Here is a 20,320-nt window from a genome sequence, read left to right on the forward strand (position 1 = left end):
CCAGCCGGACCGAGCCATCAATCGTCACAACAAGGCTCTCTGCACACTCAGGTTGACAGACAAGGTAAGGTTTTCTTTCCTATCCAAGAAGTAAAATGGCAAATTCAATGCAGGGATCTATTTTCTTGATATACTTTCAGAAGTGATTCACCTTTAACAATAGCAAAAATGTCACTTATATTATATCCACCATCATATCCTTGACGGTTGGAGGTTTATAATATAATACCTCTTCATTCTTACATGTCTTAGGCTACTGTCAACCCCCCCCCCCCAAATCAGCCTGCTTAGCGACCTGTCGGGCGAGTTTTTTGCTAATTTCGGTCGGACACAGACCGATGACCGAACGGTGACCTATACCAGACACCACTGATTTTTAGGGCATCGGTCGGTCGCCGCTGAAGTTTTAACACCGAGATAATTTTTTTTTTTCACTCGCTGCCAAAAATACGCCAGGTCTCCGAGTGGCAACCGCCAATGCACCGACCTAATCGAGCGGTTGCCTTTGAACAATCTAAGAAAGAAAATACAGAATTTCATGTATTCATGTCCTCAAAATATTGATGCCAATGTAAGGCCAAATAAGAGTTGCGGAATATTTTTTCAGACAAAATCATCTACTATCCTTTCATAACAGGCTTTGAAATTTCAGAAACTGTCAGATATGGTCCATGTTAACACTTTGGAAAACTAAAAGAAATATCAGTGACAAATTTACGTCAAAGAATGGTAGATCAAGGATTCTGAACGCCGACGCCGTATACTCTGCATGTGTACTGCATCGTCGAGTTGTTTGTTTGCATTCCAGCTATACCGGAAGTGGTATGTAGTTGAGAATGAGAACGATGAAATTGTTGTCTGTTGGTCTAGGAAAAACGCATGATTGCAGGCTGTTGCTTTTCTCTTTCAATTACTGCTTAAAATCTATATGTTATGTTAATCCGGCTTTGATACCGCAGTGGCGGATCCACAGGGGAGCACCCGGCGCACCCCCCCCCTTATTTTTCGTCAACACACAAGAAATAAAAAGAAAAAAAAATTGAAATGAAACCCGGAAGTGGCACCAGAAATATTAGTTGCGCCCCCTCCCCCTTTTACAGAATTCCTGGATCCGCCCCTGTACCGTTTATACCATCAATATTCATAATTCAAGACTTGGCTTTGACTAATACTCTGTAACCCTTCGGGCCCAGTAAATATATCGAATTTCATATTGCGATCGTGCAGGCTTCTTCAGAATCGAGGTTCTATGTTCAATAACAGTGGCTGTGCATTGCTGTCTTTTTGTGATCTTTACAGAACAAAAAGCTCCTAATGAATCCGTTCCCCAAATCGGACTGATGCTGATATATGTGCTTGTGGTAACCACAGTGATTCTGATGATTGGCAAACTGTTGCAGATATATAAACCAGGACTACTGCCGGAAGGTAATATTATTTCTGACAAATTAATCAGAAAGAAAACTGCTTGCTCAGTTTTATTTTGTTTTTAATTCTTCTTCTTAATGTCCCTCTCGTCTTTTGGTGTTTGTCGACTTTAAAGGTCTATGGTAAGCTGACAGATTGTTCTGGAAAGAAAAATACGATAATGCTTAAGTGGATTTATGATAAATTTTCCGCATTTACTGCAAAGACATAATTGAAATAGATTTCAATATCATGCATTTGTCGAAACGTGTTTTTTTAAGTCTTATATCTGTTTCTGTTCATTTGGTTTCGTTCTGCGACGTACAGGCAGTGGTAGAGAAACCTGACAGTGTACATTGTGTAAAATGCTGCTTTGAAACAAGTTTTTATTTTATGCTTATACAAGGGAAATTAAATATTACAGTAACAACATTATGACGGAAATCATAACGTGCGATTATTGTTGTTTTCTTACAGTATTAGTTGAACTCGTCATTTCTGAAGATTCTGATGGAATGTACACATTTCGATATTCATGCTTTCTCACACTTCCATTGCAGTCATATCTAATACCTTCACTGAACTGCAAAATATTTTTCAACTACAGAGTATATCCAAACAACAGCAGTAGCAAATGCAATTCATACAGTTATCACAATGGTGCCAGGTAAAAATGGCAGAGGTAAAAATGGCAGAGGTAAAAATGGCAGGGGTAAAAATGGCAGAGGTAAAAATGGCAGAGGTAAATATGGCAGAGGTAAAAATGGCAGGGGTAAAAATGGCAGAGGTAAAAATGGCAGAGGTAAAAACGGCAGGGGTAAAAATGGCAGGGGTAAAAATGGCAGAGGTAAATATGGCAGGGGTAAAAATGGCAGAGGTAAAAATGGCAGAAGTAAAAATGGCAGAGGTAAAAATGGCAGAGGTAAAAATGGCAGAAGTAAAATGTCAGAAGTAATGAGAGCGATTTCGTGAGATATAAACGTATGAAAAGGTTTTGAATGATAACTTAGTCAAAGCAAACTGTATTTATCGAATTATCAAATCCAAATTGCAGATTTGAAGAATATTGATTTGATTATGTTTTATGAGCACTCATTATTCTGAGTTTGATTCAAGTGCAGTGGCGTAATCTGTTTGTGTGCAGAGAAATAATAAATCAGCTAAGAGCCTAGTAGGCCTATGGGAATTTGTTTTATTATTCAGTATTATTGTTATTATTATTATTATTATTATTATTATTATCTATCATTATAAGGGGGTTCCAACAATGCTGCAAAACCCTTGAACAGTATAATCCTACGTTGTTTCGCCCAATGAAGTTATCACACACACACACACACACACACACAGACACACAGACACACACTCACGAACCCACTTTTGGTATAAACATATACGCAGATGTACATACTCTCACATACACACTCTTACACATACGAATTCTCTCACGTCCAGACTAGTATATTGTCATTATTTTTCATTTTTTGAACTGTTTTATAATGTAAAGAAGTGAAGGAGACATAGTCGAAGCAAACCGCTAATTTTGCATCTGTTCAATATTATTTTCTTACATTCAGGTTTCGTAGGAGCCTATTTATCTCACAAGACCTGATCACGACATAATGCAAAAGTAAAAATACAAAACACAAAAAACAAACTACAGCAGATGTATCGGCAGACATAAGTAAGCTCTTGCAAAATATTTCATTACATTGTTCAAGTATCACATAGCGCAAAAACAAATATCTCGAAGTTTGATGAACACTTTGTGGTCACTTCACAAACTTATGCATATTAAAACTGGAGACGAACTTTAGCAATAAACTGTTCTAGTGAGAATAAAAACTGATAGTTTGCCTTGGGATTTCTTCATTCATTGTTGAACGAAATCGCAGGTGAAAAAATGTGAATGTTTGATGCCTTTCAAACTTAGCTGTTGCTCCAAAGTCAGATTCCATTGTGTTATCAACATGGTGTGTTGCTAAAGATTGGTAGATTCAGCCACCGAAAATGACGTTGTTCCCTCGTTATACAACAACAGTAAGAAAATCCGGGTGCACGTCACGAGACCGACACCCACGAGTCATACAGCCCACAAGTTATACAGCTCACAAGTCATACAGCCCACGAGTCATACAGCTCACAAGTCATACAGCCCACCAGTTATACAGCCCACGAGTTCGACACTGAGTAAATAAAGCCCACGAGTTCGACATCAAGTAAAATAAGCCCAGGAAATATACGGCTCACGAGACCGACACTACGCATAAAAGGCTCATGAGACCGACAGTAAGCAAACAAAGCCCACGAGACCGACGCTACACTTAAAAGGTCCACGAGACCGACGCTACGCATACAAGGCTCACGAGACCGACATTACGTAAAAGAGGTTCACGAGACTGACACTAAGCAAAGAAGGCCCACGAGACCGACAGGATGAACAGCGCCACCTATCGACCAATAATTTGTATAGGGTGTCCTGATACCTGTAATAGCATAGGAAGATATGAGAGATGGAAAAGAAGAGTTGCCATCTCCGGCAGGGTGTTACCCCATCAGTCCCCCCCCCCCCCCCCCCCCCCCCGAAATGATCAGGATCTTTAATTGTGTTTGCATGGGTGTGTGTTTGTGAAAAAAAAAAGAACAAAGTACAGTAAAAGTGTGTAACAGATCTTTCTACAGTAAACCTGCGAGGGTGTTGCGTTAGGGATTCGGAAAAACCAGATGCATCTATGAAAACAGCTATTGTATTTCACGATCAAGTTCGGAAGAGAATAACACAAGCCACAAAATTGAGGTGAATCCTTGCGACATACATCATAGTTACAGAGAAAATTACAAATAGATCTTACTGCAAAACGTCAAAGCAGGAGGGTAGAATATCTAAAATAGAATACGTAACTAGTGAATCGGGGAAAGAGAAGAGGTGAAATTTATATCTTGTCCATTTTCTAGCTAAAAACTGGTAAAGCCTATTGAAAATAGCACGATGGCATTATCAATGCTCTAAATTAATCCATACATCGTTATTGTCCTCTTTTGAAATCATTTGTGTTATTTGTCTCTTTTTTTAGGGGGGAATGAAGAATACTAATTCTTCTATTTTTTTTTTGGGGGGGGGGGGAGCGGGGGCATGAAGAATACAATTCAATTTGTCTACTTGATAACAATGTCGCTCCCTGACACACTTGCCCCCCCCCCCTCCCCAGAAGTATGTAGAAATACATATTTGATGACGTTCATAATTATGTAGATGGTCACCATCTTTCAATTGATAGCGTTACGAAATTACACCCGCCAGTATGTTATTTTTCCGTTCATGGAACACCCTGTACAGGTGATTGACATGTAGATGGCGCTGTTTATCCTGTCGGTCTCGTGGGCCTTCTTTGCCTACTGTCGGTCTCGTGGGCTTTCTTTGCTTAGTGTCGGTCTCGTGAGCCTTTTTAGCTTATTGTCGGTCTCGTGGGCCTTTTTTGCCTACTGTCGGTCTCGTGGGCTTTCTTTGCTTAGTGTCGGTCTCATGAGCCTTTATTGCTTAGTGTCGGTCTCGTGGGCTATGTTTGCTTAGTGCCGGGCTCATGAGCCTTTTGTGCGTAGTGTCGAACTCATAGGCTGTATGACTCCTGAGCCGTATAACTCGTGGTCTCGTGGACCGTATGACTCGTGGGTGTCGGTCTCGTGGGATGCCCCCGAAAATCCAATCCAATCCCATCCAGGTAGATTGAAATCACCGCCTATAACTACCATAATATGATCGCGATTCAATTTACACAGGGATCGCTGAAGCTCTGCAAGACTCTTTACATAATTATGCCGCGGGGAGAAATGTAACACTGCCCTTTTAAATTTTCCCTAGATCTAACAGAAACAGTAAAAGATCCCTGCCAATTTTTCATACCTGCATGTCTGTTATCAAGCAATTGTATTTTCAGAAGCTTGCACACTTTTTGAAATACTTATTAACATAGTACAGGACCTACCAGATCTAAAGTAAGTTTGATATTTTACTGACAAGATACCTGTAGAGCTGTATAGTGGGTAATATGTCCATTTTCAGGTGTACCGAGGCTCATCATTTTACTGATATGATAGGATTGTTGACTGGCCGAGCATTTTCAAGCTACATGAGTGTCCCATATTTCGTCCCGTGTCCCATTTCTCCCCCGTCTCCCCCGTGCTTTATTTCAGGAGAAGGCACGAAAAGCGCGTATTGCGAGAAAGGTGTCAGAAACATGAAGAAGAAAAAAAAAAATCTCTGTCACTTTTACCTCGTCCTCTTGCATTTCAACGACTAAATTTTTATCAATGGCATTTTTATCTCTAGCCTTTTGACCACTGACATTTCGACCACTGACAACTTTACCTCTGACATTTTTACCACATAATTATTTACCTTTGCCATTTTTACCGCTGCCATTTTCACCGCTGCCATTTTTACCTCTGCCATTTTTACCCTTGCCATTTTTACTCCTGCCATTTTTACCCCTGCCATTTTTACCTCTGCCAGTTTTACCTCTGCCATTTTTACCTCTGCCATTTTTACCCCTGCCATTTTCACCCCTGCCATTTTTACCTCTGCCATTTTTACCCCTGCCATTTTTACCCCTGCCATTTTTACCCCTGCCATTTTTACCTGTGCCATTTTTACACCGAACCATAACAATACGGATGTGAAACGTTGCTTAAAGGACAAGTTCACCTTCATAAACATAAGGATTGAGAGAATGCAACAATATTAGTAGAACACATCAGTGAAAGTTTGAGGAAAATTGGACAATCGATGCAAAAGTTATGAATATTCAAAATTTTTGTGTTGGAACCGCTGGATGAGGGGACTACTGCAGCTTGTGAGTCATATACGTACAACAGTATAAAATTCAACATATTTTCACTTTTTTCGCATAATAAAAGAGCACTTGACTTGACTCTTTCTAAAGGCAGGGGGAATAATATTACCCATAACATTTGTCGGTAACGAGTCGGGGGAATGTGTACTTTTTGCAAAATATGAAATTTTGTGAAATTCTCTTTATATTTTCCTTATAATGTTGTACGCATGTGACATCTAAGTATTCACACACTGCAGTAGTCTTCTCATCCAGCGGTTACTGCACAAAAACTTCAAAAATTCATAACTTTTGAACGGATTGTCCAATTTTCCTCAAACTTTCAATGATGTGTTCTACTAATATTCTCTCAATCCTCTCATTCTCTCAATCCTTATGTTTATGAAGGTGAACTTGTCCTTTAAGACCATTCATTGTTTGGACGGGCCAGCGAGCCTGGTATAGCCTGTATAGCGTAACATAGTGGAACTTGTAACATTTCGTTGTTTTCGTTTCTTTGTTGCAGATGTAATTGCCAACAATTGATCGTAAATCTTTTTTATTTTGTGCAATGTACAAAACAACAGCTTGGACATAAATTCATCTTAATTTTTTTGTTCTTGTACAACGCACAAAAACAACAGTTTTGAGGTCGTTTACTAACATCTACTACAGTATTTATTTATCAAAATGAATTGAAATAAAGTAATATAAAATTTATTCATTTGCCATGATGTCAGAAGAATGACTCCCAGCCCCAAGAATGATCATAATAAATGATGGAAAGACATGAAACGCAAGTATGTATGTTACGTATCTGTATTGAGAAGTACATACAATTAATATATATTGCAAAACGAATTTCAATAATTTCGTAGAATCGCTGTTGAATCCCTGCTGGAGGAAGCCTGAGCCAACAAAGAAGAGAGGTAAGACAATAATACCCCATCATGTGTCGTGCAATGTGTGTGTGTTTGTACCTTTAACTTGATTGAGACATTCTCAGTCAATGTTATTGGGATATTTTATGGTTTCATTGTGAATATAAATTATTCTAAATCTATAGATTTAGTCCGTTCAGTTGCTGCCTAATAATGCAGTTCATAATTGGAAGTAGTTTTGGGGTCGTGAGGGAGATTTAAAGCCCTGAAATCTAACGGTCTTTTAAAATCTTCTCTAGAACCAGAAGTGATTGACCCAAAATCATATGAGCATTTGAGTACATGTATATCTTGCTCTGTTTCCTGAGTCTTCATCAATGAAAGATAAGATTTCCTTTTATGGCATATCATATTCACCAGTGGTATGTTACTTTTTAAACATATCAAGATCGTAGAAAATATGAATTCATCCAAGACCTGCATTTATGCGCATTCGGTAAAGAATGTTGCTGAGATACGTTTCAGACTACCCTGGGTAGTTGTTTTATCAACCTTACATGGACAGCTGGCCTACTGAAGTTTAGGAGAAAAAAAAACAAGTTTCATTTTAGCAAAGTAACATTTGTGTTTTTAACGTAGCCCTACAATAATTATCAAAATATCTCATAGTGCGGGGAAAAGTTGTATTGTTATCAAAAGGTTATCCTGTATAACCCAATTCGTGCAGTAGGTCCTATATGCAATAATGAAAGTATGTAATTGTTCCTTCCTTCACTATATTTGTTTATGCGCAAGAAGTTCCATTTGTTATAATGTAAGCCTTATCATACACATCCACGTCATGATATACAGTGCACTCCTGATACAACTCATTACAACGAAATCGAATTTGTGGTGAAGAAAAAAAAATAGATTTACATAATCTCTGTATATTATTCAGTTATAGCGAATTTTTATGTAACGAATGAAAACCACCAGTCCCGAGGATTCCGTTATACACGGGAGGACACTGCATACGATGATACGAATTATTCATCATCAAAATTCTATGTTAAGTGAGTGGTTCTGCCTTTTGTCTTAATGGCATTTTCCTTACGAAAAGGTTTCTGGAAAATCGGACTGACGTTGCTCGTTATTGTAGGAACAGTAACGTTTCTGGTGACTGGAAAACTGTTGCAGAAATATAAGCCAGAACTCTTGCCAGAAGGTAATGTATTTGTGTCATATGAAAAAAAAAAAGCCTTCTCGCTCAGTTTTGTTATTTTTTCTTCAATATGTCACTTTTATCTACGTGTTTTACCGACACTGAATGTTTGTGGTGAATTGACAATTCTTTCTGAAGCAGAATAAATGACAATAAATGGAATCATATAATAATAAGGTTTCCCAGATCTTAAGTATAGAGAGAAATAAATAAATCATCGAAATATCATCGTGCATTTGTCGAAACTCACGTGATATGTCTTCGCTTTAATTAGTTTCGTTTAAAGTGGCTAAGTACAAGCAGTGGCAGAACTATGATATGAAACACTCTTTCAAAACAAGTTATTATTAACATTTTCGGTGGGGGGGGGGCTGGACAAGAATGATTAAGTTTTCTCTGAATATATTTTACTAATTATATTATCAACTCAATGGTATATTATCAACTCAATGGTCGTGGTTTTCCTGTCATTGCTAGTGCCATTATTCATCGTTACCTTGTATCTCAGCTGCGTTCCTCGTCATTTTTTTAAAGATTCTAATGAATCGTAATCACAGCAAATGTTAAAGTATCATCACTAGCACTGCAAATCTTTCTAAAAACTTTTAAGACTTGCTGTTATTACAATTTTTGTTTCAGAAAGCAGAGGCAATCCAAAGGCCATATATACAGTGCGTATCAAAAAAAAAAAACGCAACAAGAGTTATTTTAAAATTTGTGAAGACCGTGTTAACTTTACACCAAAGCGAGTAGCAACATCTTAAAGCCACATATCTCCTCTTTCCAATGATATCTTATTTATTCTTACACGGTCATGGATGGCTGAGTAATCATTCTTTTTGGACAATAGGTCAAATTGGACTTGGGACCAAGTTTCAGTTAGTAAGACCAGCATAAATCCTTTTCAATTCTCCTTTTTTTTTTAGGGGGGGGGGGGGGGGAGGGAATGTCTGAGCTGGATTTTGTGGAAACGGTTTGCTCCTAGGACCCTTCTTCTTTGAAAACAACATGAACGGAAATGGATAATTACAATTTAAATGAACATGTGATTCCTAAATTAATGGAAAATTTTCCTGTGCAACAAAGGGGTGTGTTCAGACGCTTATGGTGGGCACAAGATGGCGCACCAGCCCATCGACTAGTTGCAGTAAGAAACAGATTGGCTGAGGTATTTGGAAATTGGGTAATTGCATTGTATCATGATGTTGAGTGGCCACCACGATCTCCGGATCTGACTTGTTGTGACTTTTTTCTTTGAGGTTATCTCAAGAGCAAAGTGTTCATTACCCCTCCACCTGACATTGCAACTCTGAGACAAAGAATCACTGATGAGTTTGACCCTCTACGCCACCAAGCCCCAATGATTCGCAGGGCTGTGCGTGAGATGGAGAAAAAAGCTAATCTCTTTAAAGAAAAAGAAAAAGAAAAAAGCTAATCGCTGTGTGGAAAGGAATGGTGGCCATGTTGAGGGGCATGGGATGTAATGTTAAAAAGAGATATCCGGAAGAAGTACAATAGTAAGTTGTGATTATTAATTTCATTATTCCATTTGTTAAGTTAATTTCCAATAAGGTGCATTGATTCTTGCAGTGTCTAAACTTGGTCCCAAGTCCAATTTGACTCATTGTCCGAAACGAATGATTACTCAACCATCCATGACCGTGTATGAATAAATAAGATATCATTGGAAAGAGGAGATATGTGGTTTTAAGATGTTGCTACTCACTTTGGTGTAAAGTTAGCACATTCTTTACAAATTTGAAATCAAATCTTTTTTTTTGATACGCACTGTATATATATATATATATATATATATGTATATATATATATATATATATATATTCATATATATATATATATATATTTATATATATACTTCATGAGAATAAACATCTTTTTATTCATGTAATGTAACATTTATTAATTTTTAACTCCATGCCATAAAAATTGCAACGTGAAAATATTTTACGCTGGAGGCAATTTATGAGTGTAAAGCAAGTGCTGGTTACTTTTTAAGTTAATCTATAGTAAGCTCACGTTATCTGAGATCTTGTTACTAAGCGCACTCTATTAGCGTGTCAAAGTGATTTGTTATTTAAAGTTCAGTTCAAGCATTTTGTGAAGTACTTGCTCCTGATTTTTGCGCACATTGCAACGAAGTGTCGCCCGTAGTGATATAGACCATGCAGTCTTTTTTGTGATGTGATGTTTCCCCGTCAGGCTCTGAAGATCCGATCAAACCCTATTTAGAGGTTGATCGGTCCTTGTTAAATGTTTTCTTAATTTGTCACCCAACAGATATTTTTTGTTATCATTAGCTTCTCTTGATTATCATATTTACACAATCATTGTTTATTTCGCTGTGGCATGTGCACACTCCGTACACCCATCCGTTCGCTGGCATATCCCGGAAGCACCCATGCAGTCTCAGCTGTCCTTCGTTATAAATAACTCGGTTTTCTTGATCATGATGAACATAGTACGCTGATGAGTGCGAAAGCGATTCCTCAGCACCTTTCATCAAATTTCATACCAAAATTATGATCGTTACTCAGTGATTTAAAGCATAACGATACAACAAAGAAAAGCCATTTACCAAAATTTGTCGAATTTTCACTATAATGTATCACTTTTGGCAAGGATGTGAATATACATGTATGTAAATATATATATATATAATATTATGTATATATATATATATAATATTATGTATATCAAGTGTGAAAGGTGTGTTTTCAGTTGTTAAAACCCTGGGCCGTCGAATCTTAGTCGTGTGCAGGTAAGAGAAAGGATGAGACGATAGACGTAGCTTGAATCCTCACAGTTTGATTTTTATTCTCAAGCTTTCGGGCCCTGCCGTTTATCAAGACTGAGGATCAAAGAAATCGGAAAAAATAATGATGGTGGATACAGAACATGATATAGATATTGTATACAAAAAAATGATAATGATAAAGATTATAGAGAACATAATAACGAAAATGATAGAGGTAAAAATAGCAGAAAATAACATCATGAATAGGGGCGTGTATATGCGTTAGTCATACATAATATAATGCATACATGCACACAATCATAAACAAGCATACATATACGCATAACCAAATGCATGCGTATACCCATGTATTATATAGATACAAATATGCATGCACAATTTTATACAAATACATATTCAAGATACAGTCATATGGTAAAGATTAAGCGCTTGAATAGGCCCTGCACTTCAGAGCCTCTTTTCTCAGGTCACACTTTCCAGAGTGTAGGCTTTCTTTCCAATATTATAATAGGTTATATATAGGAGAGTCCATTTGAATTGAGTTCTACATATTTTTAGAGCTTAAAGTTTGTCTTTCAGAATCTGCTCTCAACTTAAAAATCCATTTCTGGCGACTTTTTGTTTGTTTTGTGATGCAGGGTCACATATATCATAATATGTCATATATTTACAGTATTGGCATGGATTCCATGCTGGAAGAAACCAGAGAAGAAACAACCTCAGGAGGAACATCCACCAGGGGAGATACAACCACAGGAGGAACATCCACCAGAGGAGATACAGCCAGCGGAGCCTGATCCACCCATAGAGAGGCCTAATCCGCTGGAAGAGAAGAGAGGTAAAACAATGTATGTGTGTATGTGTGTGTGTGTGTGTGTGTGTGTGTGTGTGTGTGTGTGTGTGTGTGTGTGCTTTACTTGCTGCTTGCATTTTAGGACAAACATTTCATAATCTATCAAACCTGATTACTTTACTGATATTTTCATTGCTTGATATACCCGCAAGAATATTCGACGGAATTTGTTTATCTAGGTTCTTCCCTGACTATGTTTTTAATATTCGTTTCGTTTTCAAAGACCTTGTAATTTCAAACTAAGTAAAAACTCGTTTATCCGTTTCTTTTTACACGCATCTTCACCAAACTCGTTAAATGTTTGATACAGAATAATGTACTAGACAAAAAAATGAAAACAAAACGAAGATTGTTTTCTCATTACATTTATTTTCATCCGAGCAAGTAGGCCAATTTGTCAAAATATGAAATTCTTCCGGCGATTTCTTCTTTTTTATTGCAACTGGTTGACAAATTACCTTACATCTACATAAATATAATCTACGTTGATCAGTTGCAAGTAGGCCTATTGTCAAAGAAATGGAATGAAATTTGATGACCTTGATCGTCATTTAATACAAGATGATTCGGTGTAGAATCTGTATACCGAACGGCAGTTAGTTAACATTCTTATAATGTGAATCTCAGAGAAATATGGCAAATTGGTGCTCCACTTAACGTTAATATATGTATAAGTCCTTACCATTGCTCACACATGGTAGTCTCTGCATTTTTAAGTTCTGTCATAGGTGATATATGGAACGAGAGAGGTAAACTAGTAATAGGTCGTTCGAGTGTATTCAAGCTTGTTCAGTGGGGCAAGCTTGTTCAGTGGTGCAAGCTTGTTCATTGGTGCAAGCTTGTTCAGTAGTGCAAGCTTGTTCAGTGGTGCAAGCTTGTTCAGTGGTGCAAGCTTGTTCAGTAGTGCAAGCTTGTTCAGTAGTGCAAGCTTGTTCATTGGTGCAAGCTTGTTCAGTAGTGCAAGCTTGTTCATTGGTGCAAGCTTGTTCATTGGTGCAAGCTTGTTCAGTAGTGCAAGCTTGTTCAGTGGTGCAAGCTTGTTCAGTGGGGCAAGCTTGTTCATTGGTGCAAGCTTGTTCATTGGTGCAAGCTTGTTCAGTAGTGCAAGCTTGTTCAGTGGTGCAAGCTTGTTCAGTGGTGCAAGCTTGTTCAGTGGGGCAAGCTTGTTCATTGGTGCAAGCTTGTTCAGTGGTGCAAGCGCCAGGAATGATTCGAACGATAGTCAAACCATTTTAAAATAGCGCTATAAAAAAAAAAAAAAAAAAACTGTTCATGTCACATACAGTAACCCTTATAAAATGTAGCTTGAAACTTGAAATAGTTTGGGGGAGGATGTATCAGAACACATTTAGACCGGAAACAAAATTGTATTTGACTGGCTAGTTTTCATCCACTACTGTGGACTCCTCAAGCTGACTTTTGTCACGCCTCCATTACCTGATGCTAAATTACTATGATGCTATATTTGTGCTATAGGATCAGTGGTGCATAGAAAAGTGGCAATGTTCATCCAGAATACTACGATAAAGCCACTTTCAGTACCAATTAACTCGGCGTCGTCAAAGTCCCCCCCCCCCCTTTTCCCCCTTTTAATTTAAGATTTCTCAGAATCACTGTTCCCTATATCACGCTTACTGTATCTGCAGCAAGATACACTAGTTTGTCTTGTAGAGTATTGACGCTACCGAAGAAAAGACGCTATAGCACAATATGAGTAACTAGAGAACTAATTAACATCATGGCTTACCATCTCATTGTTTAGCCCTTTGCATGAGTTCATGTTCATACTTGTGTTCTGAATATATTTCGCTATTTGCCATACAATTGGCGGAAACGTCACAGATCATCAAGGTAGCTACACGGACCTACAAGGCAACCACACGGCAACTACACGGACCATCACGTTCAAACACGATATGACAGGGATGAACACGGATCTAGACATTCCTTAAGTGACAAAAACGAGAAGAAGATTGATGAAAATCTAAAATCAGCTTGCTTGTAATGGTAGATTTTCGTTTGCCGGCGTGGTACGTGTAGCTGCCGTGTTGGTCCGCGTAGACGCCCTTATAGTCCGTGTATAAAACGCCATACTCTGCCGGCATGGACCGTGTAGTTGCCGGGTGGTTCCGGCATGGTCCGTAGAGGTCCGTGTAAGCGCCGTGTGGATGCTGTGCAGATGCCGTGGGTGTCCGGCCTTATGCGTGTACGTGCGTGTAGCCGCCGTGTTGATACTGTGTGTACAGTCATCAGCACTCTTCGACGCTCCATCCAGGGCAAAACTGTCCCAGGATCATCGCCGGCATGATCCGGGGATCATGATTCTTGGGGATCTGTGTATATAATTATGTGACTGGGGCTTGCCACAAAACAATATACAAGTAAACACGTGCTGTACGGTGTATGTATTGCATCACTTAGCCAAATATGTACAATGTAGGCACTTCCTATAAAATTCTGGCTTGGTGTGATGAGCTCTTTGTTTTCACATGCATGAACTCGCAGCTTTACGAATAGAAACTTCTCAACTATAACGTAATCTTGTCAATCTGTATACATATACACATTTAAGCTGTCAGTATGTAAATTCATGACACATTGCTTTTACATTGATTGAATGAAGTGCGATGTAATAGGCATATGTATTTCAAAACAAGGATGGTAAACAATAAGCAACGATGTGTCAATGTATTTTCTGTGCGTTGTGTCTCGCAGACCAATTGCGAGCCAAGATACGTGACTACCGACCGGGTAGCACAGGAAACGTGGAAAATGATCTCCTGCACCTAGAGCAAGTCAACATCAATCTATTCGGGCTGATGAGCGCGGGAAAATCTTCTTTCGTCAACTCACTTTTCTGTGCGTTCGCTGGTAGGTCTCCTGAGAGTCCACCCTCCAATTCCATTTCCATATAGTAATTATTCATTACAAAATTCATGTACGATTATATTCCCCTTAGATAGTTTAAAGGCATGTAAAGAAGAAAGAGCATGATTAAAAAATACTGTCAGTAGGAGTCTATCAATGTGTTCTCGGTTAGTGCAGCACTTTAGGGCATACTAAATTATAATCGTTGTTATACCTATTCTGCTTTAAAGATGAAATTGCCTTATCTGTGCATACACTGCAAAAAGTCCGGTGTTAAATATGGAACACCGAGCTGGTGTTAAATTTCCGGTGCTCATTCATGGTGTTAGATTAACACCTCCGGGTGTCATTTCAAAATTTAAAATTGTTTTTTGAATAGTTTCTTAGTTACTGAACTTCTTGTTAATTTTGAACTTTAACAAGACGATAAAGAATTTTCCGATAAAGTACTTGATTTTTGAAAAAATGTGTAAACAAATTTACACCACAGTAACACCAGTTGGTGTGGTCCCCTATTGAAGCTGGACGGGTGTTATACCATTGCAATTAACACCACCAATATCAATTCAACACCATGCAGTGTCAAAAATATCACCAGCCACAGTGTCAAATTAACACCACGAAGTGCCAGACGAACACTTTTTAACACCGTCACAATACATTTTCAACACCTGTGGGTGTGGTCGTCTATTGAAGTTTGATCGGTGTTAGATTTAACACCCATGTTGTTAAATGTAACACCGATGTTTTTACAGTGTGCATTCTTTATGGGACAGATCATTGTCAATATGTAGCCTATATATAGTCCTCACAAAAGTCTGATGAATCTCCAGACAATAATCTCTTGATTTGGATTCTACATTCTTTGTGTGTGTGTATGTGTGTGTGTGTGTATGTGTGTGTGTTGTTGTTGTTGCTGTTGTTGTTGATGATGTTGTTATTGTTTTTGCAAGAGTTTTTTCATCCAACGCTGAAAGGCCCCGCTGTAATGGCGATTTTATTCTCTGAGCAGAGGAGGTACAGTGGGAAAGAAACGAGCCACAATCTTCTTTGAACATGTCTCTTTCACAGGAACATATGACCAAAAGGCTGCTGAAGGAACACCCATCAGTGGAGGAAGCACGTCGAAGCAGCGAGCCCACTACAAGCTGACTAACTTCATCAATCTGCTGGATAATCGGGGAATGCGGAGTTTCAAAGTGGAAGAAGTAATGGGCGTTAAAAGTGAAATCCGTAAGTTGAAATAAATGAATCACTCTCTGATCGGTGAGGAGAACGAGCCATCTGATCTGCCCTTCCTCCCAATTGAAGAGATTTTTTCTTCTTCTTTGAGATTACATAAACACTGTTTCCTGTACAATTGAAAGGCTGGCGGTATACGTTTCATTAGACTTTGTGTGGAAAAGCAATGATATGAAGTGAGAATTCCATCAATCATGAACAACGTCTTGTCAGCACTATAGATAATTCAAAAAAAATCATGACATTCATATATTTAGCTGGCAACGGTGCTATCAGCTGAATATCATTTCATAGTCCTTCAGTGAAAAAAAAAAAAACCAACGTACTGCTAAATATTCCTCGCATGTCCTCTCATGGCACGATCATTAATTTCTTCAGAATCACTGAGTCAAGAAGAAATACATCCTATACGTCCTGAAATCTACACATGATCGCCATACGAATTTTTGGAAGTTTTAATTTTCCCGCGAAGTTATCCCAGAACTTGATTAAAAGCCCATCAAAAGCCAAAGCAAATACGAACTTTTGATAGTAGCCTGAGAAACTCCTCAGACGGTTATACGATGGCTTTCATGTCTTCATGAATAACTCGAATCAGAGCAGGATTAGGAACAGTTTTTTTATCATGTGTTCATCTTTGCCCGACTTCGGGACAGTGAGACGCCTACATTAGGTAAGATGCAAATGCACAAACCCACATCAATTATTATGAACATGAGAATGTGTGTGACTATCGAATGCAGTACAAATATATGAAATATAATAGTATATAGATTATCAAAGTCAATACATTATGACCACTTTCAGAACACAACCCTGTGACAACGATGATGAAATTGAAGCATGCTATATTTTGGCGAGGCATTATCATTTCATTACAACAATTTGGAGTAACTATACGTATGATGTCTCTTTTGCAGTTGCTGAACGAAGCGTTGATACATATCAGCTAATACAGAAAGATCTGGCCAAGGAATGTCATTGCGCTGTCTTTGTTTATCACCACTGGTGAGTACATAACGACAAGTAGAAACAGTAACAAGAAACATTTAGCTCTGTCTCAATTGCTTCTCGTGAAACGGTATGTAAAATAACGTAAAATAGAGGTACAATACTGATGAGATTTACACTCATGACATCTTTGAATGAACAGCAAACTGTCGAATTTGGGACAAAAATGTTTGCTGGGAAAAGGGTAATCTGACGTAAATCACACGCACGCACACACACACACACACACACACATACACACATACAGAATCTTAATTGTTTAGTACAATGTGATGTATTTGGTACTCCGATGACTATTATAGTCACTGCATGTTTTATATCTCCGTATTCTCAAGTTTCGAATGACCTCTCAATATAGAGTTGTGTGTCCGCACATCGCCAAAATTAAATTTTGAAATTGAAATTGAAATTCAATTCAATTCAATTCAAGTTAATTTACATTCGACATAAAATCATCAGAAAATTCATACGATGAAAACAACTAGATATGAATGATTATAACAATATCAAGAGAAACACACACATATACACAAAAACAACAACAAGAACAAACCCGATACATAAATTCATGTGAATGGGGGGTCAGCAGAGAAGAGCAATAAGCCTTGTGAATCGCTGACCCCTAGAAAACATAAATACTGTGTACAATATATAGGGAGCATAGAAAAGAAAATTAAAAAGAGGAAAAGAAAAGGACAGAATAAAAGAACAAATAAAAAAATATTAAAGTGCAATTAAGATAATCATCGTAAGTGAGAATATGAATTTAATAAGGTTGTAATTCTTCTTAAAACTATTCAATGACAGTTTCATTTTCAAATCAAATGGTATTTCGGTCCATATTAATTGACCTTTGTATTTTCAGAAATATTTGTTCTAACATGATGAGAGTTATAAACATAATGCATTTCTATTCAAGAAAAAATTAGAAGAAATATTAGAGGGCAATGAACCTTTTGAACACATAAATAAAAGTCGCAAGATTATATCTATTAATATCCTATACTTTGAAAGCTTCAAATTAAAGAAAAGGAGGTAAAGTGTTGGCATTAAAAGATACATCGGAAATGATTCGAATAGCTTTTTTCTGTAATTAAAAAAGTATTCTCAAACAAAAATCATTTCCATTGGAACAGGCAACATAACAATAATTAATATGAGAACTAACTAAAGTAAAAATGGTAAAACATAATCGGAATAAATCTAGGGAAATGCCTCAGATTATTAAAAAAAAACACCAATACATTTGGCAATGCGATTGTATACGACACCAATGCCATTGCTCATGCTATGAAAGCTTGTCATCTACACTCTTACAAACTTTACACAAGACAAATGAGAAATTGTTTGACCATTAAAATATAAAACAGCATTTTCATCAAATTTCCTCTTACTAAGTACCATAAATTGAGTTTTATTTACATTTATCACTAATTTATTATTGATCAACCAATTACTCATAATCAATTCAGGATTAAATAAATCAATTGAATAACTGTTATGTGACATGAACGCACTGATGTCGTCAGCAAATAAAAAAAACTGTTAAATTTTACTTGAATAAACAATATCATTAAAATCAGAAATAACAATGGACTGGGAATGGAATCTTATGGCTTTCCACATTGAATACGTTTATACGAAGACTTATCATTGTCAATCGTTACAAACTGAAAATTCTTAGATAAATAATCTTTGAATAATTTTTGATAAAACTCCGCGAATACCATAATTTTCTAATTTATTCAGCAAAATTAAATTATCAAGAGTGTCGAGAGCTTTGCTTAAATCAAGAAACAAACCAATACTATACTGTTTCTAATCAATTGCTGCTGTAACTTTTATGTATTAAATCAAGAAGAGTTGTGGTAGTGGAGTATCCCAAACGGAATCCATACTGATTGTTTGATAAAAGATTACATGAAATGGAAAAAAAAGTGTAAAGTCGTTCATAAAGACATTTTTCAAATACTTTTGAAAAAAACGGCAGAACAGGTATTGAACGGTAATTCATCAAATTAGAAATATTACCACTATTGAAAACAGGAATTACCTTTGGAATCTTCAGTTGATCCGGAAATACACCATTATAAATGCACAAATTGAGAACATGTATATAACATAAAGGTGAACAGATTACATGAATCACTCTTTTCACATTATTTTATGCAAGTATACAACGTCACAGAAATACTATGAAATATTCTTCAAATATGCTGAAGATTCTGCTGAAATAAGTTCAGTGATCGAAAGCAAATTACGTAGCTACCTCATTCTTTATATCGCCAGAAGTGTCAGATCATTTCCTCTTTATTTACAGCTGAATATTATTATGGTCTTCCTTTTTCTAAAGTTTGAATTTAATTCTTTCAGCATTTCTCCCTGGGAAAGAAATACATTTCTCTGATCGGTGTTACGGTGAATTTGCAGGCTCCCAGGATTTCAAGAAGCGAAGGAATTCATCAATAGATTCTTCGAAGAGGTGAAATCAATTCATGGTAAGTTTATTTCTCCGCATTGTAAAGAGAGAATATCTTGTGTCATGATGAGAAGAAAACAGTTAATTATTCTATGTATGAAAACGGAAAATGTTTATCAATGACTGCGTCTTTTTTATTCGGGACCTGATATTCTTTACGGAATCGTTTTTATCTTGCTTTATGAGCTGCTCTCTTCTCCATACATGTATACAAACAGCCATCTTTAAGTGTAAATCGAGTAACTGAATCACAAAAAGAACTGAATCTCATGTTACAGATCTTCAATGTAATCAATAATATAGTGATCACAGACAAATCCACTTTTCTCTCTGTTTATTCTCTTTTAATTTATGTTCAAAGCACAACTGTGTGGCACATTTACCATGGGGGATATGATGCCATAAGAAGTTCACGAAAACTGCTGAGATGGCAGTAATTCATTCATTCATTCCTTTTTTATGTGTTTTTTGCCAAACAATATATGTATATTGATAACACAAGCGTCAAAATAATGGTTCAGTGTAAATTCTTATAATGATAATGATAATGAACAACACTTACATAGCGCTTAATACTGGTGTTTCTAAGCGCATTAATCCGGAAAAAAAATATTGAGGTAAGATACAGCATTATGTACAAATGATATAAAAACAACAACAACAATAGGATTGAGTAAACAGGTAAGTTTTCAACAATGATTTGAACTTATCGACACTTTCAGCATTCCGAATATAGAGAGGGAGTTTATTCCAAAGAGATGGAAAAGTAG

At 37.1% G+C, this 20,320-nt stretch overlaps 1 protein-coding gene across 1 annotated transcript; it reads left to right on the forward strand.

Annotated features, from left to right (window-relative positions):
- Positions 1–18: 18 nt before the first annotated feature.
- On the forward strand, positions 19–17,072 carry LOC139733175 (uncharacterized). The gene is made up of 8 exons (XM_071644017.1): positions 19–64; positions 1,300–1,428; positions 7,115–7,165; positions 8,220–8,324; positions 11,771–11,935; positions 14,666–14,821; positions 15,890–16,051; positions 16,981–17,072. The coding sequence occupies exons 2-8, from the start codon at positions 1,341–1,343 to the stop codon at positions 17,070–17,072; spliced, it is 819 nt and encodes a 272-aa protein (XP_071500118.1). The 5' UTR covers positions 19–64; positions 1,300–1,340.
- Positions 17,073–20,320: the final 3,248 nt, after the last annotated feature.

This window comes from Diadema antillarum, unplaced genomic scaffold (assembly GCF_040938485.1).
Source record: "Diadema antillarum isolate AM-2024a unplaced genomic scaffold, OU_Dant_1.0 seq00000462_RagTag, whole genome shotgun sequence".
NCBI lineage: Eukaryota > Metazoa > Echinodermata > Echinoidea > Diadematoida > Diadematidae > Diadema > Diadema antillarum.